This window comes from Planococcus citri, chromosome 2 (genome assembly GCF_950023065.1).
Source record: "Planococcus citri chromosome 2, ihPlaCitr1.1, whole genome shotgun sequence".
NCBI classification, from domain to species: domain Eukaryota; kingdom Metazoa; phylum Arthropoda; class Insecta; order Hemiptera; family Pseudococcidae; genus Planococcus; species Planococcus citri.
The window spans coordinates 28,249,829-28,272,871 of NC_088678.1; the positions used below are offsets into that span (position 1 = coordinate 28,249,829).

Sequence of the window (23,043 nt, forward strand, 5' to 3'; positions counted from 1 at the left end):
AACTTAATTTTTGTATTTTCTTTGATTTTTCGCAGATACTTGGATAGATACGAAAAGATCCATTTTCTCGGCGAAACGTTAGACAGAGGCGTTGACGATGACGAAGATAGCCGACATAAAAGATTTTCCACCCGTACGCTTCATCCCGTTCCTCAACTATATAATTACCACCAGCATATTGTTCCAGGTAATTAAACAACAGTACAGACGTTTTGCTGCACAGCCATTAGATTATCATAGCGTTTAATGGGCTTGAGGGGGGGAGAGGGATGGTCGTCAAAACACACGGGTGTAATTGCGCTTATATTACGTATTTCGAGAGACGATGCTGATGGCGCCCAAGGGGGGCACGCGTCGTGCTTTTGAGCCGAAGTACCCGATCTGCAAAGAAATTATTTTAAAAGTTTTTTTTTGATATTTTATAGAAGACATTTTACCAAAAATTGGTTTCTGTTACTTATGAAATGGTTTTCAGATGGTTTTAAAACGTAATCATGCAAACAAAGATTTGAAACACTCTTTGTTGATATTTTCAAAATCAATCAAGTACAGTTTCAAAACGTATTGAAACTATTACTGTTTTGAATCGTGTCAAATATGGTTTCAAAACGGTTTTAAAACTGCGGACTTTCTCCTGTTTTGGAAATGGTTTCATTATAGTCTCACTTTGCAGATCGGCTTGGCAGTAAAATGTGGCCTAGGAAAGGGTATTCCCGGTTAAGATAGGTGAAATGGCCCTGTTCCCAGATTTGGAAAATCATGATGGATTATTATTGGGTACCTCCAATAAAAATTTTCGAGCGGAATTTCCGCTCCCCAACCCACCCCCCTTGGTCAGTATAGCCAAAAAACGCGTTTTTTGCGCGAAAAATTCGGTATCCATGAGTGGTGGGGGTAAAATTCTGGTACCACGCGGAATGTGTAGGGAAAGCCTGGGCCTTTCAACACGATTTTTTTCAAAAATTTTTATCATAGTGGTGGGGGTAAAATTGACAAAAGAAAACTTTGAAGCGCCACAGCTCCGAACTGAAGGGTACTACACAAAAACTGTTTTCGCCAAAATGTGTCTTTTTACAAGTACTTTCTTCCTACTAATCCATGAAATTGAAATTTTGTCTGCAAAAGGCTCATATTTGCAAAAAACTCTAAAAAATACGCGTTTTTCACGTTTTTTTGCAAAATTATGCGAAATATGCGAAAAATGTATAGAACAAAAAATGTTGAGCGTCGACTTTTACCCTAGAAAACGTGTTCAAAAGGTTGTCAAAACGCTCATCTACTGAAATTAGCTCAAATTGTAATCATGAACTCCGTGACTAAAAAAATACCAAAAAAATTCAAATTGAGATCAGAGCGATTCAGTTATAATTTTCACGGTCTTCTCATTTTAAACACATTTCCACAATGCTTGGTCAAAAAAATCCTTCAAAATGAAAATATCGCAAGTCAAACTTACATAAAGTTGCCATAGAATGGGCAAATTATCCAAAAATTGTTCAGAAACCTAACTCAAAATCAGTACCTATTTGCAGAAAATACAATTTCAATTTTCAAAAATTTTAACAAAAACTTTTTCAAATCCAATAAGTACCATACTACATGTTCAACAAATCTTACCAAAATTCAAAATCTTGACCCATCATGAGGGACAAATCGTCTGAAAAATCAATTTTTCAGCATTTTTGAAGATCCTTTACCGATTTATGTACTACATAGATATTCTGAAAAAAAGTATACAGGGGTCGGCATAAGTTAGTATTCCGATTTGCACAAACGAAAATTTTTTCAAATGAAAATGATTTTTTTTCTGTAGTGACATAGCGGGGAAAAAAACTATTATTACCAAAGTGTTGGTGGGACTTCCACGAACACAACGCACTACCTACAAGACCTTCTATCTACCCATTACACACAACAGGGTGTTAAAAAGAACGCATCAGTTTTCGAATAGGAATACTAACTTATGCCGACCCCTGTATGTTGTGTATTGATTTTAAAAATGGAAAAAGCAGCACTTTTGAGACAAATTCTGGCAAACGTTAGAACTTTTTGACAATTTTTTCAAAAACTGTACTTAGTGTACTTTCAATCTATTTTGGCTAACACAAGATTTTATTAACCAATTTGGCATAAAATAGAATTTGGATAATTCATCAGAAAAAGGCCTTTGCCCACAATATTTTGTCAAAAAAGTGGAACTTGCAGACAATTTTGACAAAAAGCTGTAGTTTTGAAAATGTTGGCTAAAAGCAGAAGTTTTTTTCACAATACTTACCTATAGGCATGTAATTTACCTATTTATTTTGAAATAACTGAGAAAATATTGAATTTTGAGAATGGTTTGGCAAAAAACAGGATTTCTTTAGGATAATTTTGGGAAAATCAAGAATTCTTGCCAATTTAGGCAACAAGATTTTTTGAACATTTCGGCAAAAAGCAGGAGTTTTCTTTTGGAAATTTTTACAAAAGTTAGGAGTTTTTTTATAATTTTGACAAAAAAGGAACTTATTTACGATTCTGACGCAAACGAGATTTTTTTGACAATTTAGGCAAGAACAGAACTTTGCAGACAATTCTGGCAAAAAATATAACACCAACTTCTTAGGATCATTTTGGCAAAAGAAAGAAAATTTTGAAATTTTGGCTACTAACAAAGTTTTTTGGTCATTTCTACAAAAAATATTAGGACTTTCTTGATATCGTCAAAAAAAGGTATTTTTTCAACAATTTTGGCAAAAAATGGGACTTTCTTGGAAATTTGGACAAAAGATAATTTTTTTTACAATTTTGGCGAAAATGAGACTTTTTTTACAATTCTGGCGATAAGGTTTTTTGAACATTTTGGCATAGAACATGTACTTTTTTGGCAATTTTTACAAAAAGGCATAATTATGGCAAAAAATTGGAATTTTTGAAATTTTGGACAACAGGTTTTTTTGTTCATTTTTACAAAAAATACCAGGATTTTTTGATAACGTCATTTAGAAGAAAATGTATGTATTTTTCGACAATTATGACCAAAAACAGTGCTTTTTTGATAATTTCGACAGAAGTTAGAATTTTCTTATAATTTTCACAAAAATGTGACTTTATTGATAATTTTGGCAAAAGCAGGAATTTTTGACAAGTTTGCAGTAGCGATTTTTCTCCCCATACTATGTAGTGACATGACAAACTTGACAATTATCAGATAGTGCACAGTGCAGGTGCCATAATACCTCATCTCATGACTTTGCTGCAAAAATGTGATGTGTGCGTGCGCTTAGCTCAGTAGATGAGCGTTTTGACAATCTTTTGAACACGTTTTCTAGGGTAAAAGTCGACGCTCAACATTTTTTGTTCTATACACTTTTCGCATATTTCGCATAATTTTGCAAAAAAACGCGAAAAACGCGTATTTTTTAGAGTTTTTTGCAAATATGAGCCTTTTGCAGACAAAATTTCAATTTCATGGATTAGTAGGAAGAAAGTACTTGTAAAAAGACACATTTTGACGAAAACAGTTTTTGTGTAGTACCTTTCAGTTCGGAGCTGTGGCGCTTCAAAGTTTTCTTTTGTCAATTTTACCCCCACCACTATGATAAAAATTTTTGAAAAAAATCGTGTTGAAAGGCCCAGGCTTTCCCTACACATTCCGCGTGGTACCAGAATTTTACCCCCACCACTCATGGATACCGAATTTTTCGCGCAAAAAACGCGTTTTTTGGCTATACTGACCAAGGGGGGTGGGTTGGGGGGCGGAAATTCCGGTTGAAAATTTTTATTGGAGGTACCCAACAATAATCCATCATGATTTTCCAAATCTGAGAACAGGGCCATTTCACCTATCTTAACCAGGAATACCCTTTGTATATCGATTATGTGCTGTTGTGTGTGTGTATTGTGTGTGCTTAAACTGATGATTCTGAATTAAATGCGCACAATATGTATTATGTAACGTGTATTATGGTTTAATATGGTCGTCGGCGTGTATGGAATTGATGGTATGTAGATTAGATACGCCAAGTACAGTATGACACTAAAGTAATGTCAAGTTGAAGTAAATTTTTCCTGGAAAAATGTCGCGAGATGATGTCCTGATCAGATGGGAAATTCATAATTGTAGTTGTGAAGCCAATTATTTCTGCTCTGTATACAGGGTGTTCAAAAACTATAAACTGTTTTTTAAAAAATAAATTCAATTAAAACAGGAAAGAATTCAAATTGAAAGCAATGTCAATATAAAATAATGATGATCAAGGTGCGGCGTGGCTACGATTTCTAGCTTTATCTCTCCACGTGTATTTGGTTTTTTGGTCGGAAAGACGGATGGTTGTTCTTGTTTTTGAATCAATATTGCTCGAAAATGATAAGATAACAGGGATAGATGAAGATGACTGTGCCATTGTGTGTGAGACATCAAGTGAATCATTAGCTTCTATCTATTTAGAAGATATTTTTGAATTTTGCTTATTTCAATTACAAACTCTGGAATTTGATCTTCCATTTGTAAGCATTTTTTAAAATCTTTCTCAATCAAGAATACCCTCAAATAGTCTCGATTTTAATTTCTTTTCATTTCCAGCGCTGATTTTTTTCATTTTCGTGAAACGTTTATGTTATTTTTTCATTTTGTGGTTATTGAATGGTATAAAATAAGCTGGTATTCGCCCAGAAAAATTTAATCCTATCGGTTTTTCGTACCCTGCTCCATCCCTCCCTTCATCGTCTTTCCACTCGTACATAATATTATGGTTCGCTGTCAAATTTCTTTTTATCGATCATGGAGCAGTTGAATCGTGCCAATATGTATGAAGAGTCGAATTACGAACGCGGTGATATTAATTTTGGCGTCCATTGTTATATGGTATGGTGCTTATTGTAACTGAAACGTATCGAGTATCGCGTTTGTAATGCTGCAGGCAGCTCAATCAGCGACAGCAGCAGCAGATAAATCACAATATGAATAAATACGTATTATATTCGTACAACAATGTGAGAATATTACGAAAACTCTGTGTCGTCCGACTGTACATATCATTCTATAGTAAAACTTTTGAGCACGTATGTGTGTCTGTGTGTACGTAAGTATGATGATTAACGAAGTGGTAGAAGTGGAAATGGTAGTGGTGTTTTTTTGTTGCTTTTTGAATACGACGAAGACGAATGTCGAATATTAATTAAGGAGTTAATTTGAAGAGTGAAGACGCGATATTATCGTTTTCGTCGTGTATAAATTTGAAACAACGGTGCCAAAGGAGACGAAAGGGGAGGCTAAAAATTTGATTTTTGATCTCAAATGTCTTATTTACAACTCGAGGATTTCTGAAAAATATCGAGATGGGTTTTAAGAAGCAGGAAGGCGGGACTGGTATAAAATATTCTGCCCAAGAATCTGTTGGAATTTTAAAGAAGTCGTGAAGAAGCAGTAGGCAACGACGTGTTCGCCCAAATTTTTTCATCCCTATAACACTCAGTCACGAGTATATCCAAATCTGTACTTTCCAGACACCCTGTAGATACGCGTATATCATCGTAAACGTATGACTGCGTCGAGAATGGCGTTATTTTTGGCCGATTTCCTGATAACTTTATGGCTTGTAGGAGCAGATGCGTTTTAAAATAACTGTCGATCGGTCGTAGATTATTTTGAGGGTACCATGGGGCTCGCGTGGCTCGGTCGAGTCGAAGTGAGCTATATACTGTAGGATCGGTAAAACGGTGAGAATTTATAACTGACGGTATCTGCCGAGTATATCGTCGTATCTGCGTCTGTCTATCTGTTTTTCTTCTTCTATTTTGACTATTTTCCCCTCTTTTGTGTGTATTTCTCTCTCGACGTTAATTTCGATTCGAGGTTTACGAATGCGTGTAAAATAACACGTGTATCGCGTGCGGGAGATTTTCTCGAGTCGGCTGACTGCTGGCTGAAGCGCCGCCAGTCGGTAGAGCGAGCGACGCGGCGGCGCGGCGGTGGCAGCAACCGCACCTAAGATCGAACTTTGCGGCGTGTGTGGTGTGAAATAAAGGCGAGAAAGAGAAATTTTTTCGGGATTTGAAAGGCCAAAAGGGGGGGAGGCAGTGGCGGAGGTGTAATGTTGACGCGTTTCGGCGATATTGACGACGAGCAAGGGTTGAAAATTGCGGTATGTATTTAACAAGAGGCGCCCGAAAGATACGTGAGAGAGTGAGAAAGCTACAGCTAAGGATCGTAAAGCGACGACGCGGCCAAAAGCCGAGTCGGTAGATGGGAGCAGGGTGGAAGGGTAGCGAAACGTCGCGCATGATTTGCTCCGGGCTTTCGGAATCAATAAACAAACGCCGCATGCCGCATCGCAGCGCACAGATGGGGATCCCCGGGTCAGGCAGGGCAAAGGGATTGTATTTTAGCACGACAGTGTTGCCGTTGAAAATGCTGCGAATTTTTTTCACCAGCTCGGCCTTTGCTTTGGCACGTAACGTGTCGTCAACTTTGGCTTTGGCGAGCGCTCGGCTTCGCTCTGTGTTATTGGCTCGATGACTCGACACCGTCAGGGTAATTTTATTGGCCGCGTAAATTGCGCGAAGCGGGCGCGATGTTGACAAATTGGATTTACCGGATTTTGAGCCGATTTGTCCCCGTTGTCCCTGATTCGTCGACAATCGACATGGCCGGATGGGCTTTTTTTTCGACGTGGTATTTGTGTGGTTTTTGTGCCAAATGTGGAAAGGGTCGCGGTAGAGGTTTATTATTAATTTTTTTTTTCAATTTGAATGTTTCGTTATTGGTTTAAACCATCGATGCAGGTATGAAAGAGATATGAGAGATTTTTAATATTTATTCCTCGCTGGAATCGATTGTCGTTTTTTGTCAGTTAGAGAATAAATTTCAAATGGTAATTTTTTTTTGCCTCTCAAGTTGGAAGATTCGATCAACGAAAATTGGCATCGTTTGGTTTTTATCAATTAATAAAATGTGGGAGATTCTGATTGACGTAAGCTTATGTGGGTTGAAGTGGAAAATTTATAAAATCATAAGAATTTGGAAGAAAATTTAGCGATATTGGAGGAGGAGGCTTGAAATTTGAATTTCAAAACGGTTTCGGGAACGGTATTTGCAGATGGATCTCAAATTCCGCTAAAATGGTTCAATTCAAATATTATATTATGAATTATTGGTTTGAAGAATTTTTCTGTAGGTATTACGGTAATCTAAAGTGATTCAAGTTCATAAATTACCTACTTACATAGTAATTCACTATTCACAATAATTTGTAATTTCATTTCAAAATTATCAAAGTTGAAGAAAATTTCAAGTTTAAGTTACCAGAATTACGGTAATTTCGGTTTTCAATTACCTCAATTTTGAGCTTTAATTATCAAAGTCAAGTTTTACGATTTGATTCGAAATTTTTTTTAGTTTAATAGCAACCCCCCCCCCCCTCCAAACTAATTTTTTGATACATTTGGCCAGTTCGGTACCGCGACTTTTTCTTCAACACATTTTCTCTAAAACAATTTTTCCCAATAGAAAATTTCTCTAAAACACATATTTTCTACTAAAAATGTTGCTAACATTTTTTTTTTCTAAAACATATTTCAAAGCATGAAAATTTACCATTTTTGTGCCTGAACTTCTCTGAATATACCTAATTTCTTTTTTTAAGAAAATACCCTCCCTTGGTTTCTCGTAGAGGTCTCCAAAACTGGGAAAAATAACAGACCACCCTTTTGAAATCCAAAATATCAACCTGATAGATCAAATCAAAAAACCTCTGCGTGTGATTAATAATCCAAATCCCAATACCCTCCTCCCACCCACCAAAAAAATGTACGTAAGTAAAGTAGGTATCAAAAAATATTTGTAAAATTCAGATTTGTAGAAAAATTTTGAACATTTTTCATTTTCTGGTGAAAATATTTCTGAATACCCCCTTTCATATTTTCAATAAACAGCCTCCTTCGGCCCCCTGCCCATAATATTGGTCCCCTTGTGTGGAGATCCCCAAAGTTGAAAAACATGTTTAAAAAATCAAAATCCCTCAAATTTTGTCTTTTAGAAGAAATTATGTTAGAGAAAGTGACGTTAGGAAATTCATCATTAGTGAATACAGTTTTCGAAAAAATGACATTAGAAAAATTTGTTATTAGAGAAAATGCGTTAGAGGAAACATCGGTCTCCAAAATTACTTCCTGTGCATCCAAAATTCATCGAACGAAGATAGTGTAATTTTTTCCTAGTACCTACATATTTTCAGTTTCCAACGTAATTGAATTTTCGTCCGTTGTAATGTAATCGTTTTTGAATAGCATAAGCTGTTTGAACCCCCTTCCTTCAGTATTCCTATCGTCTAAGGTTAATATTTTTGATATGAATAAAACATATAAAAGTCACCCCACCTCTCACCCTTTTCCAACTCGTACACAGCGATATTTGAAATGCTGTTGAAACCCGGCTTCACAAGCCTACTGCTTATTGAACCTTTTACAAGTATACGAGGAAACCTTAAAAATTGAAAAATGATAACGATATCAGTATAATGAGTTGTTACACATTCTTCAATGCATGAATAAGTATGTATCACGTTCCCTCTCCTTCCAATCTCCATCGGTTCCTTTTTTTCCTCCTCTTCAAACATTTCGATTTTGATTTTGGTTATCTGATTATGGTGTTAGTTCGATCTTAATATTTTTTCAATTTTGAGAAACTTTTCCTTTGTGTTGAAGATGATACGGTATACCTACCTATGTACTTGTAATCCGATTGTGGTGCAATAATTTTAATCCACCTCAAATGAACCTGAAAAATTGCTCTTTTTGAGGTTGAGAAATAATATATTAAATGCTGTAGTCTTTTTAAATGGTTTGAAAATCTTTGATGAATGTTTTTGAAAATGAAAAAAAAAATGTTTACTTTGAATTTAATTGAAATAGTACGAAATCGGAAGACCCTCCCCCCTCCCTCCTCCACCCCTTGAAATTGGCTGCTGATTTTTTCATGCAAAAGTAGTCATGTGACGTATCAAAATAGCTTGAAATTTTGCGTCAAACTCGAACTTATCATTTAAAAAATACAATTCTGGTTTAAAAAATAATAATTTTGAATTTCTGATGAATTTTGTACACATCTAATTATTTTATGTTCTATTTCGATATCAATGATATCATTCAATGCTGTATCAAAATTGAAATTAGGATGCTGTATTAGAAAATAAGCTTTTCGTTTCGATAATCAATTGAGTAAATGACTCATGATGAAATAATTCCATCCATTTCGTAGCGAATGAAGAAAATAATTACGACCTTGGAATGCGGCGACGAGGTATCTGTCTAAGCAATGCGAAATTTCACATCAATTACGAAAAAATGGCTTTGAAAATTGTCGTAATCGTTTCGACTTTTCCACTATTAGACTATCGCTTTTGAGACAATACGTCTGATGACTGATCCGAAGAAGAGAATTTTTGACTATTTATAACTGAGCCTTGAACCCGGTTGCGTTTACGTTCAAATTGTTGTTTGTCCGATGAAATGCTCGGGTTGTTTTTCTTTTTTTTTTTTTGGTAGCCTAACCTCAGCTGAAGCGATTGGGAAAAGTCTCTCTAAACTGGTTGCGATGTTCGCGATTAGTTCATAAGCATACCGGTTCTGTGTAAAAGTATTTGGAGTTTTCTTCTGGTAGATGTACGTATTTTCAGACCTTCAGACCGGTCGTTGTCGGTGGTATGGTGAAATATAGTGCACCATATTTGACCTATAGGTGTGTTTTCGCCAAACTGCTGGTTTTACTAATATGTTTGCGGCCGAAGAAATATTATGAAAAGAGAGGAATCGAGAAAATATTAAATTTCCAATTCGATGTCGAAGTCGAGACCGGTTTTCATTGTGTTTGCGAGTTGATGTGGTCGATCGTTTGTATTTCAAACAGGTCCATTGATTTGTACGCCATATATGCATTTAAAATAGCTCGTGCCATTGTTAAACTTTCAACAAAAGTACACGTTACCTTGATTATTTTTGGCAGCTTGTGCCCTAAAAAAAAAAAAAAAAAAACTTGTCAACTTGTCACAATGCCACTCTGGTCAATTGAAAAGTATTATCGACGTAAATGGTCAATTTAGTGCTCACGAATTCGTTCGAATAGCTAATGCGATTTACGGTATATAACTAGGTACTCGTAGAAAGCTCGAGTTGCTTGTGTGTTCGTGCTCGCGTCGCGATAACCTGACTCTGCGGAGATATCAGTAGCATGCGTTGATGTCTGTTCCTTCCCCACCTGGTGATAATGATCGAGGAAAGCGATCGGGAGGAAGGTTAATTTACCAAGTGGCGAGTAATGACCGAGCTCGAGTGAAGAAAATCACACTCTGTAAGGTTCGTGATACCACGATTTACTACGATGGAATGAGCAGGGTGTTCGGTGTACAGGAGCAGCTTTTCCGCTATACCCAGCACACTGCTGGGCGAAAATATCGTACTGGATTGGCAGAGTTGAACGTGGTGACGTTATTTTAACGTGTTCGATGTTGTCATAGTTACGCAGAGAATTATTACCGGCTTTTCATCTTTCGTCGTCGTCGAATTTATGGCAAACGATGGTGCCACCTTTGGCGATGGTCTCTTCGGGGTGAGATTTTTTCTACGTTGAACTTGGTATTGGAAAAAAATGCTGCTGGACAATGAGCAACGTTTGACGAGGGGAGAAGTTTTGTCGTTGGATGTCATTTTGATGGCTGTAAAGGATAAAAGCACTCTTATAGTGAAATTCGTGTTTGTTTTCATGTTTTGTGGATTTTGAGGCATTTTTGGCGCAAGTTTGAGTGAAAATTTTGCGTTTTCCAACTATATACGTAGATTAAACGCGCCATTTTCTTTTCCAAAATCTTTCTCGATTTTTTCCGTGAGGTGGAGGGGGAGAGAGGGGTCGTGAAACTGAATCATTGGCGAGAAGAAAGTTGAGAAATGATTGAGAATTTCAATTGATGGACGATTCAATAGACTGTTATGTTAAAAACGTCTGAAAATTGTATTTTTCTGTCTAGCTCGAGATTGAATGCAAAATTCTTCAGAACTGCTGAAATTTCGACCAAATTTGATTTATTGTTGGACGTCCTTTAAAGAAAAACCCTGAAAATAATGATTAATTCTGGGCTCCAAATTCTTCAAAACCGGAAAGAAGTTTTGATAAAAAAATTTGGTTTTCAGTCGAAATTTTAACCCATTTTGTTCGGTCACGTGGCACCTTTTTCAAAAATCCCAAAATCAAGACCCAATTTTGGGCTTGAAATTTTTCAAAATCGCTTAAGAAACACTTCAGTCGTAATATTTGTTTTTTTAGGTAGGTAAATTTTAACCCATTTTGATTGGTCGCATGACATTCTAATATCGAACTCACTCTATTCGTTTAAAAACTCGAAACGAACTAAATTCGAACATGATTTTATTAATTTTAATGAGCTCAAGTTCTCTGCCAGATTGCTTAGAACTTTGATATTTGCTATTCGGTGGTTCAGTTTCTGGTGGAAATTGTTGTATGTGATTGATGTTTCGATAAACGAGTAAATTCTAAAAATAAAATTGAAAAAATTGCTCTTCTTGAAATTGAAATCTGACTGTAGGCAGCGCTATCAGAAACCTATAACGATAAAGTGATAAGGAGTGGTGCCCAATGCCCACCTGCCCAGTATAAATATTTAGTAATATGTAGTTGAAAAACCATCATACGTACGAGTAATTTGCTCTCAATCATCATCAATGTGCGCGTATCTATACATAATGTGTGTATTGTAGTTAATGATAATTGGCGGAAGATTGTATTGTATTATTTATTACCACACAAATAACCTTGCTTTTGCGGCGTGTGAGTGTGTGATTTCCTGAACATTGAGTGAAAATTTAAAAATAAATAAATTTATTAACGTTGAAAATAAAATGGGTACGGTTACGATGAAGTTGATAAGCATAATATATATTTGTCTAAAGTATAATAGTGAACGATTTTATTGCGACGGTATTAATTTTCATGGGTTTTTAATTTTTTGTTACAGATAACGTAAGAACTAATGGCAAGTTTAGTACGAATTTGTATCAAGCGTCGGAATACGATAAATTGGCGTTGTCGTTGATATCTCCGCTACCGAACGAACAAGATTTCGCCATAAACGTATGTGCCCTGCTTTCTGGAACGAACAACGAAGGAAAAAGTACAACTTTGAAGCTATGCAATCATCCAAGATTATTGCATTACTTGCTGGCCCATGCGGCTGTTTACAATCACAGTAAGTTCATAAGTGGAGAAAATCAATATTCAAATATGTAAGAGAATAATAATTTATGTATTTAACACACGTGTGCGTTTTCCTTTTGCAGATTCCTTGAGAAATCTCATGGAAGAAAATTACAAAGAAGTACGCGGTTACTCGCTGAAGTATTTTTGGTCGGATGTGCTGGAAGACAAAGAATTAAGTATATTAATGGACGAGAAGAAACACGTGAAACGGAGACAGAAAAAGAACTCATCAGCAATCGCCTCGTTGTCATCGGCCGAAGACGCCAATTTGAACACTTCGCAAAGCGGCGCAGATTCGGAAGAAAATCAAAAAGATACGGACGAAGAATGCAGACTAAAGCTACAGGACGACGATGGCGAGTTGTTCTGCGTTGGCCGATCTTACGGTACTCAAGATTTCGTAGGCCAAAGAGTATTACAAGTGAGTTGACTGCTGCTGATTTAGATTTGGATGGCGTTGACTAATCAGAGCTGTTGATTTTAATGGTGTTTCTGTCTGTTTAGGTGGCAATGATCCTGAGAAATGCTACGTTCATCGAAGAAAATGTTCCTATTTTAGCGCAAGATACGACGTTCCTTCGTTTTGTTTTATTATGTTGCGGTTCGAAGTGGAATTGCCTGCATCAGCTGGGATTCGATATGTTATCGAATATTGCGAACGAGATTACGTTAGAAGACTCGCTGATGGATCAGTTACTAAATGTAGTTTGCCGAGGTTTGGAATCTCATGACAGAGCTGTGATCTTAGCTTGCGTAGAAACGTTGAACAAATTAGGACAAAAAGAAGAAAACGAAGACATTATGTTACGATGTATCGAGCAAAAAGTATGTTTATCAGTTGGCGTCATATGTAAATGTTCGGATACCGTCAATTACTCTAAAGAGACGAGGAATAATTTTGCGTTGTTTATGTTCGCAGGTTTACAATAGAATATGTTCCTTCCTTAGTTTGCAAGATATTATGCTATTAATTCATACCCTAGAGTGTTTGTATTCGTTAAGCTCGCTGGGCGAGAAAGCTTGTAATTCGATAATGCACGTTCGAGGAGCTGTTGATTCGTTGGTTTCGTTGATAACCGTCGAAGTAAGTAAACTGAACAACAACAAGTTCTTAGAATGGAACGATTTTGTGCTATTTTCTAACTGTACAAAATATGCGCATTACTAATGGTGTTCGAATTTTTTCCAACGCAGGCTCAAAGCTACGGTCCGAAAGCTTGTATTTTGATGCGAGTCGTCGAAACGGTTACCGGAGACATACAAGACTCGGAATCCTCGTCAACGTCCACAACGGCCACATTGCCGGCACCGGTGGCCACTCCATCTTCATCGCTAACCTACCATTCGACATCAGCCAGCGCATCTGTAAATCATTCCTCCACCGTAATCTCGACGTCTTCAACGGCCGTCTCGATTAACACGTCCGGATCGTTCGTGCTGACCTCTTCGTCGGTATCTTCGTCACCGCTGGTAAGCAGCGTACCTTCGATGGCATCGAATTCGGCCGCTCCTCCTAATGTAACGGTGTCGTCACTTCTGCAAGCTACCCCGTTACCAACGCCGGCTGTGGCTAGTCCGGTCGCGATGCCGGTTGCGCAGCATACGCGTCCTGCGACCCCTCAAAGAGGTATGTATCGAGCAATCTGCATGCATAATGGTTCGATGAGATGCACGAATATGGGTATTGATTGAATTCGATTTGTTTCAGTCATTATGCCATCGACGGCGGCGGTTACCTTAGCTCAGCAAACGTCTACTTCTTCGGTTTCGGTGGTCGTATCATCGAACACATTAGCCAACCAGACGGTATCCGGAGTAGCGACTACGACTACGATGGCTGCCGCTACCACGGCTGCTGCCAGTTCGCATCCGTCTATCGTAGCTACTCAACAAGAGAACGAGAATTTCGCTTCGCAATGGCTTAGAAATACGTTCGAAACGCATAATCAACCTGGTCGAGGAATCGAACAAGGTGAAATGTATAAATTATACCTGAAAGCGTGCTCGTTGGCTGGCCGGAAAAGCTATATAGCTCCGCTACATTTCCCTCAATGCGTCAGGTGAGCTCGATTTGTAATATTTTAAAATGATTATTGACTTAGGGAGTTGAACTAATCTAATATGTGATTAAATTCTATTTTCAGGAACGTCTTTGGTGCGAGCGCTGGACCTCGTCAAGTTATACCGGCGACGGCGGCCGGAATCGCAGATACTAGCTCGTCCAAATTATTTGTTTACGAAGGAATACAGGTGCGAGCAAAACCTTTGAATGTTACCGTTAATCCCAGTAACGCCCTGACCCAATCGGTGCGTACCCCATCCTCTCCTATTTTGAAAGCTCAGCTTAGCAGCCCCTCGCCGCCTAATGTTATTAAAAAAGAAGTTAAAAGCAAGGTACGTCTATTAAGTTATATTTTATAGGAGAAATTTTCTTTAAAAAATTACTCGCTACCTAACGGGTTACCTTATGTGCCATTTTTGTACCTTTCATCTCGCTGCGCTGCCATGCTTTTTGTTTACGTACTTGATTTTCCGTTTTCGCGGATTTCGCCTTCCTTTGCTCAGGCTCTGGGGGTATCTTCTTTCTTTGAATTCAATTTGTAACTTGAGAGGTGCCTGTGCATGCTTTATTATTATTGGATCTTGATAAATTGATCGTGCGATCGGTACGCAAGCTTTTGTCTGTTTTTCTGGGTGGTTATGTTTCTTCTTAATACTCGAGTACCTTTTTTGTTCAAAAGATGAATGTGCGGTGTGTTCAATTAACTGGTGAAGGGTAATTGTGCCATGTTGCGAAGATTTTACCTATGAATGTTTATTTTATTTGTAACTTGTTGGTACATATTCTGGGTGAAATGAAAGAGCGTGAATATTGAAATGAGACGGTTGCTTGAATAAATTGAACATACCGTATTGTCTGCTCGATTGTCTCTTTTATTGTTTTTTCTACTCGAGTAAAGCTGCGCTTTTGAAACGTATTCTGATTTTTTGTTCGATGACGACGATTTAAATTGTTACTCTATAGAATTGTGTGTATGATTTTTTTGTCGAGCAGGTATCATCGACTCATCCTCATCTGAGTAATGTACTATTGAACGCCGGTACATCTTCCGCAACAAGTTTACCCTCGCTGAAGCCTGCTAATATGGGTGCATCAGCGGTGGCTGTATCGCCTTCGACGTCAGCGGGCGATTCGTCGAATAGCACGTCTTTGATTAAGAGTTTATTGGCGAATAAGGTAGGCGATTTTATGAGCCCAAAGGCCGCTTCGGTTAACATTAAAAATGAAAAGCCGTTGCACGCGACGCCGCACCAACTTGTATTGAACACAGCGGTCGCCGCTCAGGTATGTATCGTTTGTTTGCTTGGTTTTTCAATTAATAAATTAACATTGGAAGGGTTCGAATAGCAAGAGTGCGAAGAAAATGATATGTATTCGAGAAGCTGACGATGGAGATATCAGATCGAATGAAGTTCGTTTTTTTTTTTTTTGCATGGATGACGTGTGATCTAGAATATTAAATTTTTCATACCTAACATTTAATTTTAATCAAAATTGAGTGCAATTTTTTGAGTATTACTCACAAAAAGTGTACGTTTGCGTAGTACGTATGGTGTGATATTAATCGTGTGTTGACTAAAAAAAAAAAAAAGAGAAATGATTACTCGTAATTACTAACCTTGTAGTGATGTGTGTGATAATCGCATGTAAATGATGAGATCTGGAGTTTACATTTTGAAAATAAATAGGTGAGTATTTTTGATTCAGCTATCTATGTTGCGGTGGTCTGGATTGAAGTTGGATGAACCACTCCGTTTGATGCTGAAAGACTATTATTTCCTACATTTTAAGTCAAATTGAGATCCTGGATGATATTTTCTGAATTTTTTGAACTTTCAAAATACATATTCAAATTGGACTATCCTAAAAACTGTGTTCAAGTCTTATGTGTTGCGATTTTTCAATTTTAAAAATTTTGAAAAAATTATGGAATTAATATGCTCTACTTTCGGTTTAAAATGTATGTAGTTTGTCCGACTCTGAAGATTAGAGTGATTGAGAATCGTCCAATATATAATTTGATTTTCTAGCAGATAAAAATATGTATCTACCTCTAAAGCGTTATAGTTTGATCGGCAACAAAACTAATCGCGTGTTATTTTAAATTTTCACAGGTCACACAGCGCCAACAACAACAGCAGCAACAACAACAACTTCAACAGCAGCATAAAATCGTGCAACAGACAACGCAGCATGTTCAACAAGTGACCGTTCAACAACAGCAACAATTGCAACATCAGCAGCTGCAGCAAACAACGACGATCGCGACTGCAGACGCATCCGGCGTTCACTTGCTGCCATCCGGTGTAGTTGTCGAACAACAGCAGCAACAGCAAACGAAACAAATCCAAGCGCAAATACCGCAGCAGCAAACGGTTACGCAGCAACTCGTCCAAGTAGCATCGTCTACAGGCGGCGCACCTCAACTGGTTCAAGTCTCGATGCCGGTACAGGCGCCTCAACTCATTCAAGCGGCGCCTCCTCCACTCACCGAACCGAAATCTCAAATGATTCAGCTGACGCCGGCTCTGCAACAGCAGCTGTTGCAGATGGGGTCAGCCGATCAGTTCAAACCGTCGCTGCTTCAGATAACGAATCCGGCCGGTGGTCAACCACAGTACATTCAGATTACTCATTCCACCCAACAGCAACTGCTGCAGGTCTGCCAACAAGCCTCCCAAACTGGTCAAACACCTATATTGCAACTGTGCCAGGTGAAACAAGAACCATCAGCGCAGACGCCCGAGTCAGCAATGGCTGCTGCACAGGCGGCTCAGGCAGCGGCCCTAGCTACTCCTCAAATGATACTCTCGCAGCCTGGTCAACCTCAGCAAGTAATCCAGGTATCGCAAGCGATCCAGCAACAGTTATTGTCGCAAATACCACCGCAGCTTTTGCAGCAAGCTTCGCAGGTGGCTGCCGCCGGTGGCAGATCGATATTGACTCAGCAGTTGGTGCCAGAAGGTAGTCAGCCGACCGTACCAGCTGCCATAATGCAAGCCAAAGATTTACTGTCGCAGCAACCGTTACCTACGATTACAGATGCGAACGGACAACCGATCGCAATGACGCCGCAACAAATCAGACAATTGTTACAGGATCAACAACAAGCAGCTGTTGCGGCAGCTCAGTTGAAACAACAACAACAACAAGTGCAACAGACGCAAAGCGTCGGCACGCAAGTAGTCCATTCCGGTATTCAAACAACACCTCAGATAATTCAGCAAACAGCGCCTCCTCAGCCTACTCAAATAGCTCAAGCGTCCACCGTTTCGGTGATCACGTCCACTGCGTCGGCAGCTGCTAACATGAAACCGTATATGTCGAGGATTAACGGTATGAGGAATTTCCAGCAGCCAGTAAGCATCGTAATTGTAAGTATTGAGAGTTGTTTTTTATGTGGCGGTGAAACGAATGCGGATTTTTAATTTTTTTTTTTCTGTTTCTCAGGATGACGATATTAAAACCGAACCAACAACTAGTCTGTTAGCTGACGAGAAACTGGAAAGTTCGCCGGAGCTGTCATCGTCTTCAAATTCAAACGATAGCGCCGATGTTCCGAAACCCGTCGTTCCTGCTCCATTGACGAATTCGACTACCGCCACCTCTAGCGTCACAACTGGAAGCAAAGTTATCGTTGAAAATCACTCGGTTTCCAGTAACGTGACGACTACATCAACGACGACTACCATGGTGAATAATAAGACGACCAAATTTAACGATTTAGACGCCGAATTATCAGAGTCGTCGAGTAATCAATCGTTACCGGTCATTTCGATCAAAGATGCTGAGAATAATCTACCCGCGTGCGAGTTAACCAACGATGACTCGTCCGGTATGTTTGAAGATTTTCTGCTGAACGGCAAATCAAATACTCCCATCGATGATTCGATCACCAACAACTTGATGAGCGAAGATTCATTGCTGAATAATTTAATCATGGGAGAAGAACTGGCCAATAGTATGATCAGCCCCGAAAATTCCACCTCCGAAGTACCCAGCACTTTGAACGAATTTCCTCTAAATAATACCATTAAAATGGAATGCTCCGATACTAACGACAGTGTTGATAATTCGGCTAAAACTGATAATAATGTGAGTGGCACGACGCCGATGACCGGTATAGTAAAACAGGAGAATAATTTTGCGCAGGTTAAGAAGGATAACGCCATGCAAGTTGATAATATCGTCGACTCGATCCAGCAGAACAAAATGATTGAAAATAATTTTGCCAATTTACTCAAAACCGAGAAGAAACCCGAGGATAATAAACCAACTAAAAGCCTGATGTTGGCTGAATTACTCGAAAAAAATACCGAACGTAAAGAAGCGCCTATTGTAAATGGAGCGTTACGTATTGGCGAAAAAGGTCTCGAACTTATATCGAAAGACGAACTCCAGAGAGGTTTCAAGACTGCGTTCAACGAGAAGAGTGTCATTTGCAGCAATAAAAAAGTGAGTTGAATGTTGATGAGATATTAAAATTTATTCGTCGAATATTTTTTTGATAAAAAATTTTCAAAATGAAAGTTGATACGGACTTTTCACTTCTCACTTTCAGCACTAAATTTCTATTTCATTTGTCTTCAATTATACGTTTTTTTTTCGCAGAATTTTACGACGAAGAACAGTATCGAACCGACGACGACACCAATGAAAGTAGACGCCGGAATTGAAACCAAACCCGAGTTCCTCGCTCCTTTGGCTAGCAACCAGCAACGCATCGTAGCTGGCGTCAAAAGAACTAACGATCAAGAAGTGCAGTGTGATAGCAACTCGAAAAAACCGCACTTGAACGGCGATACTAACATTAAAACCAATGACGAAGACGCCCTAGATGAAAGTGAGTAGTTTTGAAACCAATTTTGAAGTTCTGAAGTCACAGGATTTCCATTTGTGACGATGTTTCATATTTCTGTATTTTTCTTAGGTAACGTAAAAGCATCCTCTTCGGCGGCCAATCTATACGCCGCTCTAGCAGCCGACGTATTAGGAGATATCGACGGTATGGACGAAGATGAGGTACTACCACCACCTCCACCTCCACCGCCACCTCAGCAGCTCCCCAATCCGGTTACAAGCTTTCAAAACGTGGCAACTGCCAGTGCTCCAGTTGTCGAATCGCATCAGCAACTTTACCTGACCACTGGACCGAACTCGAGGCAGATATTGTTAGCTACAACGCCTTCGGGAGCTCTTACCTCGAGAACGGTATCGATAATGGGTAGCGGAGGACAACAATACATCGTAACGCCTCAGACAGCTTTAGTTCAAGTGAGTATCGCTTTTCGTCCGGCCTCAGGTTGTTGTAATATGTACAAAACTAATCGATGACTGTTATTATTCATTATGCAGGGACAACCGCAAACGGTTTTGGTGACACAAACAGCCCAGCAACAAGGCACCGGTGCCAAGACAATCATCATATTGCAAAATCAGCCCTCTTTAGGCCCTCAATCCGTTCAAGCAGCCAATCAAACGACGCAAAAGATGATCATGCAGAAGATGCCGAATTCGTCGGCGCAACCGATCGTCACTGCTACCTCGTCTCCGGTCATCGTACAAACATCGATGCCAAATACCATTAAATCCGTTCAAACGAGCATGTTGGCTACGTCCGTTGCTTCTGCAACTGGCGTGGTTTCGACGCTTCAGCAATCGCAAGGTACGCAGATTTCGGCGACGCAATTTTTACCCGCAGTTAGCGTTCAATCGATGGCATCGGCGTCCTCGCAAACATTACCAGCTCTGAATACGATGGCAAATATACAAACGCAGCAATTACCTACTGTGTTCTCGATAAACAGCTCGAACCTTACTTCAACAGTGGTCACCTCACAAGTGAATCATGGTGCCCAAACGACAGTGGTTCCGCAAATCATCGCTCCAGCTACTGTAGTCAGTCAACAAACAGTTACGCAGGCGCCGATGGCTCAGAATATCATGAAAACAACGACGAATGTTGTCCCAGCGACTAACATCGTACAAACGCCGGTTTCTTCGGCACCGTCTACGCCTCAAAGTCGGCAGGTTAAAGTGATCAAAACTGTACCGCATCTGCAACCAGTTTCCAATCAGGTTAGACCTATTCAAACGACGGTCCCGGTACCGGTCGCGGCCATGTCACCGGCAATGGGACCCGCTGCTCCGGCCGCTGTCCCTGCCACTCCTCCGGCATCTTGTATGAGTGCTCCAATTGTACCTGTCGCTGCTGCTCCGTCTGCAACTACCGCGTCTACGGCGACCCCGTCAACGTCGGCTACGGTTACTCCTTCGATTACCACCCCGAAATCCGAAAATCAGGGACAGTTTTTGTGTGAATGGAGAAGCTGTATGAGGTGAGTTGTGTGTTATCGGCAATCTTGACCGTATTATGATGAGGTTATTATTATTATTTTACTAAAACGTCCGCTTTTGATTTTTTCTCATCGTAGGAGTTTCAAAACCGCTAATGAAGTTTACCTACACGCTTGCTCGGCGCATTGTCCGTCCGGTAGTCAAGAAATACAATGTTTATGGGAAAGATGCGACGCAATGAAACGTAAAAGGTTCTCATTGATGACGCATCTGTACGACAGGCATTGTAATCCAGAGGTGAGTGAAATTTAGTGATCTAAGCTCGAAAAATATCAAGATATCCAGATTCGAATTCTAATACTCACGTGTACTTTGAACTTGTAGATTTTGAAAATGATGGCTGTTCGAAGAAAACAAATCTCAATAAATGGTAGAAGTGAAATACCACCTCCGCCTGCCCCGCCACCGCATCCGGGATATGCTCCGAATGCCGCTTTACACGCTATCAAAAGGCACGCTTTAGAGTTTGTTAATCCCAAAGAATTACAAGTGAGTTTTCAAATTTGCCTCGTGTGTACTTTGCTTTTCTGAAAATTCTACAATCGATTTAATTTCTTTCGCAGGATGATAACGAAGGTCCAGTCACTAAAAGTATTCGTCTTACGTCAAGTTTAATTTTAAGAAACGTGGTCATCTATTCAACCAGCGGTAGAAGGTAAGCGAAGCATGTGGTTTTTTCAAACTCTAAAAGTAGTTCGATTTGGTGATGGAAATGAAAGCAACTTTATCGAAAACGCGTATTAAACGACTGAAAATTATTCGATATCGGTTACGGTCTGATTGGCTAAAACAAATCGCATCGAATGAAACGAACGATTTTCTAAAAATGGACGCACGGCGATTGTACCATAGAACGTGGATATCAATGAATTCGTAAATATTAAATCAGAAAATTTCATCCGCGAATTGAATCTGTTTCTTGTATGTTATTCTGTAAAATTATCGTATTCTGAATGAAAGTGTCGACGGTCGGTCCGATGTAATATTAATGTATGAATAACATCGCCTTTGAAAACCATACAAATGATTTGATTAAACTCGAAATGTATCCGAACTTGGTTGAAAGCAGAAAATGAATCGAAATGGAAGCAGGGGGAAGGGGGCACAATTGATCGAATTATTTATTGTTCGTTGGACGGTGATTTCGCGTGCTTGATTTTTAATGTTCTGTTCTCGTCGTTGTTGTTTTCATTTTATCATCAAGTAAGTATTATTCATAATTTCATATTTAGATATGTACATAGCTGGTAATAAAAAAAAATTTTAAATTGAAATTTTGAAAATGTACGTTTTCCATTTTTTAAATCAAAGTATGAAATTTTCTATTTATGATCTTTGTTAATCTACGATTTGAAATTTTTTCCAATTTTTTCCTTGAATAATTTTTAAAAATCTGAAAATCTTTTTTCTAGGTTAAACTAGAAAAAATCATCTCTAGTATTCGAGTTTTATTCTCATCTTTTTTATAACTTATTATTTTTGATTCATGGGCTGGATACGTAATTTTGAAAATCAAATCTCAGTGTTCATTACAAGTTCAGAATTTTTCAAAATAATTTGTTTTTATAAATTTCTCAATTTACTTCTCCTGTCCAGAATTTTTTTTTAATTGTACATTTTTTGGATGAATAATTCTTTGTAGGACACCTCGTACCTCGTTAAAATAGGTACTTAATGCAATCTGTGTGTTTTAAATAAAAACATGCCACTCTAATTTACGTATTTTTTTGTGTTATTTTTCAGATACTTATCGAGTTTCGAACCTCACCTAGCAAGTATTGCCCTTAGTAATGTGGAATCGTCAAGAACGATAGCTCAGATTTTATACGATATGAACGAACATAACAGATGACCACGTAAAGTTTAATTCTGACCCGGAGATAAAAAGTCCATGTAATTCGATTTACACTTATTTATTTATTTTTTTAATTTTCGAATTTTTTTCCCTATATATTTGTATTAGAAAATCTCGCGTTGTTTTTATTATTTTTTTTTCGCGTACCTACGAATGATGTTTTTTCATCGAAGGAAAAAAGAAAAGAGAACTTTTTCAATCGAGTTGTTACTGTGTACTAAAAATACAGGATTTTTTTTTCGTGTATGTTGACAAACCTGAAAGCCTATAGAATGGTTATTACATGAAAAAAAAGGTAATTTTCGAATTTTTTTACCTAACTGTATTTTATTATGTATAATTTTTAACTTGTAATTGATCTCTTTTGAATTATCTATCGTTGATGATTTTTTTTTTTTGTTAAATAATAAGTAGTCTTTGTGGGATTCGTATCTTTTTTCCCCGTACCAGTGAATTAAATGCTTATTTGTACAGTGTGTTGTTATTAAAAATTTTTAGTTAGTTACCAACCTTTAAAAAAAT

At 38.5% G+C, this 23,043-nt stretch overlaps 1 protein-coding gene across 4 annotated transcripts in view; it reads left to right on the plus strand.

The window, feature by feature from the left end:
- Bap170 (Brahma associated protein 170kD) overlaps nt 1-22,767 on the plus strand; it is a 51,210-nt gene extending 28,443 nt beyond the window's left edge. Inside the window, exons 4-21 of one of the 4 annotated variants that reach the window (XM_065349524.1) lie at nt 36-187; nt 12,006-12,236; nt 12,328-12,668; nt 12,752-13,072; nt 13,167-13,331; nt 13,442-13,874; nt 13,956-14,307; nt 14,392-14,641; nt 15,303-15,593; nt 16,424-17,683; nt 17,760-18,764; nt 18,921-19,152; nt 19,240-19,583; nt 19,665-20,647; nt 20,744-20,903; nt 20,991-21,155; nt 21,230-21,321; nt 22,410-22,767. In XM_065349524.1, the coding sequence (XP_065205596.1) occupies nt 36-187; nt 12,006-12,236; nt 12,328-12,668; nt 12,752-13,072; nt 13,167-13,331; nt 13,442-13,874; nt 13,956-14,307; nt 14,392-14,641; nt 15,303-15,593; nt 16,424-17,683; nt 17,760-18,764; nt 18,921-19,152; nt 19,240-19,583; nt 19,665-20,647; nt 20,744-20,903; nt 20,991-21,155; nt 21,230-21,321; nt 22,410-22,518 (6,886 nt within the window). In that variant the 3' untranslated portion in view covers nt 22,519-22,767. The remainder of the gene's footprint in view (nt 1-35; nt 188-12,005; nt 12,237-12,327; nt 12,669-12,751; nt 13,073-13,166; nt 13,332-13,441; nt 13,875-13,955; nt 14,308-14,391; nt 14,642-15,302; nt 15,594-16,423; nt 17,684-17,759; nt 18,765-18,920; nt 19,153-19,239; nt 19,584-19,664; nt 20,648-20,743; nt 20,904-20,990; nt 21,156-21,229; nt 21,322-22,409) is intronic. The other 3 variants (XM_065349526.1, XM_065349525.1, XM_065349527.1) reach the window with 3 other exon arrangements.
- Nucleotides 22,768-23,043: the final 276 nt, after the last annotated feature.